A 7,052-nucleotide genomic window follows, 5' to 3' on the forward strand; every position below is an offset into this window, starting at 1 on the left:
CATCTTATTATTCCATCATAAAAAAGTCTACTTAGTGCAGATTTGTCCTACTGTGTATCATGCAAACATTAAAATTAAATCATAATCTATATTCCAGTTGCAAGTTATCTAACTTGTGCACTACGCATTTAATTTAAACCGTTTAATTAAAATAAAATCGGTGTTGGAGACATAAAGTAGTACCTCTCCTCTTCCACCACCTTTTCTGTTTCGCGCTCGTGTTTTTCCAGGCAGGTATAAACAAACTTTAAACAAAGAGAGACAATATTGAATCAGCAGACTAAAATTATCCAATACAGTGGGCTGGATGGAGGCGATGTGATTTATTTTCCTGGTGGGGTTTGCAGCCGAGCGGGAGGACCTTTGTTGATGGGATGGGCAGTTTGGGCACGTTTTGCGTGGCGTTGGTGAACCTGTGTATCCTTACGCGCTAAACTGCTGCCGGTTCCTGCGCTGTGATTGGCCGGGAGGGGGGAAGACGCTATAATTCCTCCGGTGCTGTGGTTGGCTGGAGTCTAAAAGGGTTCAACCACATTTTTTTTACAGCCTAGTGTCTGTGGCTCCGTAATTAATTGTAGCGAGCTGTCTCTTATCGACGTGTTTTTAAAGAACATGAAGTAGTTGTTTCCCTTTTTTCTTTTTCTTTTTTTTTTTTTTTTTTTTTTTTTTTTTTTACTACTACTGGAGTTGCCAGCGTATGAGATTGAGATCCAACTGTGCTGCTGCTGCTGCTATTTTACCCTGTGTGTGTGATGTTGGACATGGGAGAACGAAAAGAAGTGAAAATGATTCCCAAATCGTCGTTCAGTATAAACAGCCTGGTGCCCGAAGCCGTGCAAAGTGACAACCAGCACCGAGCCGAGGACGAGGAGAGCCACCCGGTTCCCGAGCCCGGGCAGGACCCCAAGTCCGAGAGCTGCAAGAGTGAGCACAGCTCCCCCGAGTCGGGGTGCACGGAGGACAAGGACAAGCCGGAGGAGAAGAAGGATTGCAAAGAGGGGGACGCTGCAAAGGACGGGGAAAAGAAAAATGGCAAATACGAGAAACCACCGTTCAGCTACAACGCCTTGATTATGATGGCTATCAGGCAAAGTCCGGAGAAGCGATTGACGCTCAATGGTATTTACGAGTTCATCATGAAAAACTTCCCCTACTACCGGGAGAACAAGCAGGGCTGGCAGAACTCCATCCGGCACAACCTGAGTCTGAACAAGTGCTTCGTCAAAGTGCCGCGGCACTACGACGACCCGGGCAAGGGGAACTACTGGATGCTGGACCCCTCCAGCGACGACGTCTTCATCGGTGGGACAACCGGGAAACTCCGGAGAAGATCCACCACCTCCAGAGCCAAGCTGGCCTTCAAACGCGGGGCGCGGCTGACGTCCACCGGGCTGACGTTCATGGACAGGGCTGGGTCCCTTTACTGGCCCATGTCCCCCTTCCTGTCCCTGCACCACCCCCGGGCCAGCAGCGCGCTGGGCTACAATGGCACCGCCTCGGCGTACCCCAGCCACCCCATGTCCTATAGCTCCGTGTTGACTCAGAACAGTCTGGGGAACAACCACTCCTTCCCCGCGTCCAATGGCTTGAGTGTGGACAGACTGGTGAACGGGGACATTCCTTACGCCACCCACCACCTCACGGCCGCGGCCTTGGCTGCCTCGGTGCCCTGTGGCCTCTCGGTGCCCTGCTCGGGCACGTACTCCTTGAACCCGTGTTCGGTGAACCTTTTAGCAGGACAGACCAGTTACTTCTTCCCTCACGTCCCCCACCCGTCAATGACTTCTCAGAGCAGCACGTCCATGACGGCCCGGGCCGCCTCGTCCTCCTCCCCGCAGGCGCCGTCCAGCCTCCCCTGTGAGTCCCTTAGACCCTCTCTGCCAAGTTTCACGACGGGACTTTCCGGAGGACTGTCCGACTACTTCACACATCAAAACCAGGGCTCTACTTCAAACCCACTTATACACTAACAGACACCCACTGGAGCGGACTGTGAGTGGACATTTTACACGCATTTACATTGTAAAATATATCCAGGAACAAGCAACAACAAAAAAGGAAAAAAAAAGAAAGAAAACAACAGAAGCCCAGGTATTTTTTATTCCAGTTCCCCATTTTTCTGTACACATATGTCAAGTCTCGGGGGTTGTTTATTATTCCACTGTCAGCGACGTGCAATGTGAGGAGAAACCGTAGATGTTTTTGGAATGGCAGTATAATTACTGTAGAATGTGTATTTAAATAGTGACTGCAGTTTTACTTCATTTTAATATTAAAACTACCATCACGCCAGCCGCCAGGTCCCCATGTCTGCAGTATTATCACTTATCATGGGTTCGCTGGTTGCTTATGATTTTTCAAAATTAAATACTAATTTTTTATTATTATTTTTAAATGAAGATGTGTTATAAACAACGGGACAAAAAGGTAATCCGTCAGTAATAATGCCCAACCCCACCCTCTGGCCGTTTGTTATTTTGTCCTTTTCTTCAGAATAAACTAATCATTTGGATATCTTTTCTTTTCTCTTCTTTTCTTTTCTTTTCTTACTGTTACTTTATAGACCAAAGAATGGCTTTAGAGACGCTCGAATATTTTATTTTTTATTTTATTTCAGTCTTCTGCACCATCTGAACGAGTTCCAGAAGGGGACAAAATCAATGAATGCCTTTAGTTTGTGTTGTGCATATTTTAATGTATGTGGTCACTAACAGGTCACATTCTTTTTGTAATTAGTGAAATGTTAATACCTATTGTAATTATAGGTAAACTGCGAACGTGTAACCGTGTTGGGTCAATGCCTCATAAAAGAGTGATTGTTAATGTCGTCTTTAAATTTCATGATTGTGATATTGTGGTCCTATGCCAGTGTTTGTCGCTTACAATGTTTACCGAACAATAAAACAATAGGTGACGTCCATATACCCTGAACACCTTGTCTTTTTTGCAGAGCGCATTAGGAAGGGGTTTGTGTCCAAATCTTGACTCCCAGTCCTCAAAACCCCGAACTCTAGTGTTGGTGGGTTTGACCGAGCAGGCCTTTGAGCCTGACCTTCAAAAGTGCTATTCTCCGTGTGTGTATCACTGGGTCTGAGCTGTGCTTCGAAAAGCAGCCTTTTCCCAGAAACAATAATGCAATCCGGGGGGGAAACGGTTATTTAAACTGCAGGGCTGCTATTTTTACCTTTGAGTCGTTGTCAGTTCAGTACGAGATCTCCTAATCTCTCCATTGCAGTCATCCAAAGACTAAATGCGTAAATATGGTTTAATCATATAAATATCCCCGCGCGCATCCGGGCTTTAAAAATGAGGAATACGAAGTAAAATAAGTCCACTTCACCAGAGCAGTGCGTGCAAAACAGCCTGTCAGCACAGTATTGCAGTGATCGCAATCATAAGGAGTAATACATATAATAAACAGCTTCGCCAAAGTATTATTATTATTATTAGTAGTAGTAGTAGTATTTGTTGTAGTATTATTAGTGGTGGTGGTAGTACTACTACTATTACTACCGCAGTATATATGTTTTCCCTTTACATTTCACGATTTCAATTAAATTGTACAATTGTATTTAAAAAAAAAATGGTTGCAATGGGTTTAGATGGTTGTATAGAGTCCGGTTGCTTTAATACAGGTAGTGCAATTGTGCATATATATTATTATTATTATTATTATTATTATTATTATTATTATTCACTACAGATCTCCTTTTTTCGGCTCCCCGCGACAGTAATTTGCTCGTTCCTGCACGGCTTTGTCCTGTATTTGTTCAGCTGTAATGCAATAACCTCCTCGCTTTTCACAAGAGGCCCGTGAAAATCAATCTCCCTGCTCGAGATGTTATCGGCCCCGTGTTAAATGGGGTGACAATGCGGAGTCAGGTAAACCGGCACAGAAAATGCCATTTAAACAGCAACAGTTTTGTTTTTTTCAGTATTACGTTTTAAACCTATATTTTGAGAAAATGTAGTTGTATTATCCCCTCCAGTTCCAGGTAGTATTTGTATTTATCAGTCCTACTTCCAGCAATGCAGCTAATAAAGAGATAATGTCGTCTTATCTTAATGGGTGAAACATACGCCAGCAAAATCCGTGTGATTCAAAAATCAAATAGAAAACAAACAAGCAAACAAGAACACAAACACTGGAAAAAAATTAAATAAATAAACGGTGAATGCTCGTCTGTGGCCGGTAATATTAATAATTTAATTCGCATCTGTTAACGGGACCATTTTGCATCGTCTATTTATTTATACTCCATACGCTTAATTATATATCCTTCATTCTCCTGCATTCTGCATGAAATAATTGCACCAGTTGTTATGTGAACTACTCATCTCGACCCTGCTGTGTGTCAAGATACTTATTACAATTGTATACACTCACAAATATGAATAATCTGAAAACCACTACATGCGATTTCCGTGCAAGGGAAATATTTAAAATGCAGTCTGCAAGTTTCTACAAAATTCAGTTACAAGTAAAACACATTTGTAAATTATTATTATTATTATTATTATTATTATTATTATTATTATTATTATTGTTGTTGTTGTGTAGTTTATTGGTTTGTATAAAAACAACATGATTTTGTATAAGACATTGTGTGGATTTCACACACACACACACACACACACATATATATATATATATATATATATATATATATATCAAGGCCTATATCTGTTTTGTGATTTACATTTCAGATGCTATGAATATTCTTTGCTCGTTGAGATCCAGGGAGCAGCCCTGAGTAACAGTGTGTAATCGTGTTGTGTGTAATAATGTTGTGTCTGGATGTACACTTGAACACACTTCCTTCGCCTGGGGCCGAGGGGGTAAATATTAGACAGTATAGGACGATCTTACATCGTCTGGCAAGAGTATGATTTGCGTCATTGTATATGTATCGGTTTAAAAAACAAATCTAATTAATTTTTTAAACACACATATCTAAATATATAGGTCTATGTGTAAATGAGCTTCCTTTTCCTGTACCGTTTAATTAATTAATTAATTCAAACACTATTAAATCAGTATTGTAAAATTGTAAACGCATATCCCAGTCAAATACAAACATACACATATATACAAATATACACATATACAACATTTGTTTATTATTATTATTATTATTATTATTATTATTAGCAGGATTGTAGTAATAATAATGATAATAGTTTAATTTGCATATGTGTATGTATGTTTGCTTTTATTCTTTTTTCCAATTGAATGTGATCGTGGTTGATTTTTTTTTCTCCCAGTTCGTCCCCTTTTCGTTTCCCAAATGCCCGGGAATGTGGTCTGAGACACATTTTTGTTGTTTGCTGGACAGAGCGAAACGAAACCAATACATGTCGTGAGCAAATCTGGCACATCACTGTGGCAAATCCCACACTGGCGTGGCGGGGTGTGGGCCTGCTCTGCGCGGGGCTTGTGCTCCGGAAGGGGGTTTGGGGATGACTGGGCACGGGGGGACAGAGGGCCCTGTGGCCCCGCAGGAGCAGCTCTCAGCCCCGCACGGCTCCCGGGCAGAGGGCCCCTCTCTCCAGTCCCGCACCATGGTCCACGACTCCCTCGCCGCCTCAGACAGCACCAGATGCATCTGTGTAGCTCAGAAATGCGCCATCTCTCGCTGTGCTGCTTTCGATGGTTGTTGTATTGATACAACCGGGGTGGATTGCAGGACGTGGTCTGGGCTGGATGTGTCGCTGCAAATTGTGCATTTGAAGAGTATGAGGCCCCAAGTGCAAGAATTTGTTTGTCAGTTAAATCTAGACTAATTTCTATCTATCCCTCCACGCATATATCTATCTATCTATCTATCTATTTATCTCTCTCTCTCTCTCTCATATATATATATATATATATATATATATATATATATATATATCCATTCAACAATCTATATATCTAAACGAATTAACGAATTAATTATAATTATATTTCTAGTTTCATATTGCAATTGTGGTGACAATTGTGCAGAGGTTCACAATAAAATATCAAACAGACCCAAACATGCACTTCCAATTGACGATATGTGTGTATTGCACATAAATTGTAATTGAAATTAAATAATCGATTTAACATTAAGATGTCGATAGTACTGGTGCTAAATTATTTGTAAAATAATAATTACAATAGTAATAAACTAACTTCACAACCAAAAGTATTTACTTTTTTTCTCCCCAGAATGCAGTCGCAATATATTTCAGCTTCAAAGCAGATTATGAAGCTGTGTTCATATGGGTGCTCTGCAGTGTTTTGCACATTAAAGTGCGCCTCGCACATCGGCGCTGTTTTAAAATGCAGGATTGCGTGAGAGAGGCTGGCGGAGCTGCACGCCATGAGCAGCACAAACCAGAACCGGCTCTTCGGGGAGGAATTTAGACGGCGTTAGTTCGCATTCCTGCTTGGATTAGTCTCTGGGTTTTGTGCATCACAATACCTCGTCCGCAAACTGTCATTTTATCTCCCAGACTCGCGGAACGTCCTGCGGTGTAGTTTAAATCTGCGCGGCCCTTTGTGCGAGTTCACATTTCACTGCAGAGCTGTCCAAACGTGTGCGCGATTTCAAACAGCGCTTTAAACCGGGTAAAAACATTACACTATCGAATGTAACATCGCCAGAAACAGCGGTTTTAAAAAAGCACTCTTATTGTCCCCGTCTATTTTCCTTGATTGAATACATGTTTGTATTTTATCTTTATTAGTTCCCGTCAAAGGCACAGATTTAATCCCGCTCTCGCAGGAGGAGGGCGCTCGAATCACGCAGCTGAACTTCCCTGAGTTTCACTGGGGAAGAAAAAGCGACTTTTCTTAATAATAATAACAATAATACAAATAATAATAATGACGATGATGATAACAACAACACAAATAATAACGATAATAATAATAACAACATTAATAATAGTAATAATAAAAGCAATATACTTTGAAAGTTAACTACAGTGTCAGTATAGAGTTTTCTCCAGGCCTAGGTGGGAAAATAGTTACAATAAGTCAACCAATAAGAGAAACCGTAAAATGTAAGATTTATTTACACCGA

The 7,052-nt window shown here is 41.4% G+C and overlaps 1 protein-coding gene across 1 annotated transcript; it reads left to right on the top strand.

Annotated features, from left to right (window-relative positions):
- The first annotated feature begins 492 nt into the window (after positions 1-492).
- On the top strand, positions 493-2,922 carry foxg1a (forkhead box G1a). The gene has a single exon (XM_066694643.1). The coding sequence runs from the start codon at positions 753-755 to the stop codon at positions 1,968-1,970; it is 1,218 nt and encodes a 405-aa protein (XP_066550740.1). The 5' UTR covers positions 493-752; the 3' UTR covers positions 1,971-2,922.
- Positions 2,923-7,052: the final 4,130 nt, after the last annotated feature.

This window comes from Amia ocellicauda, chromosome 21 (assembly GCF_036373705.1).
Source record: "Amia ocellicauda isolate fAmiCal2 chromosome 21, fAmiCal2.hap1, whole genome shotgun sequence".
Taxonomy (NCBI): Eukaryota; Metazoa; Chordata; class Actinopteri; order Amiiformes; family Amiidae; genus Amia; species Amia ocellicauda.

Coding starts and splice junctions, on each gene's coding strand:
- foxg1a (XM_066694643.1), top strand. CDS start 753: ATGTTGGACATGGGAGAACGAAAAGAAGTGAAAATGATTCCCAAATCG.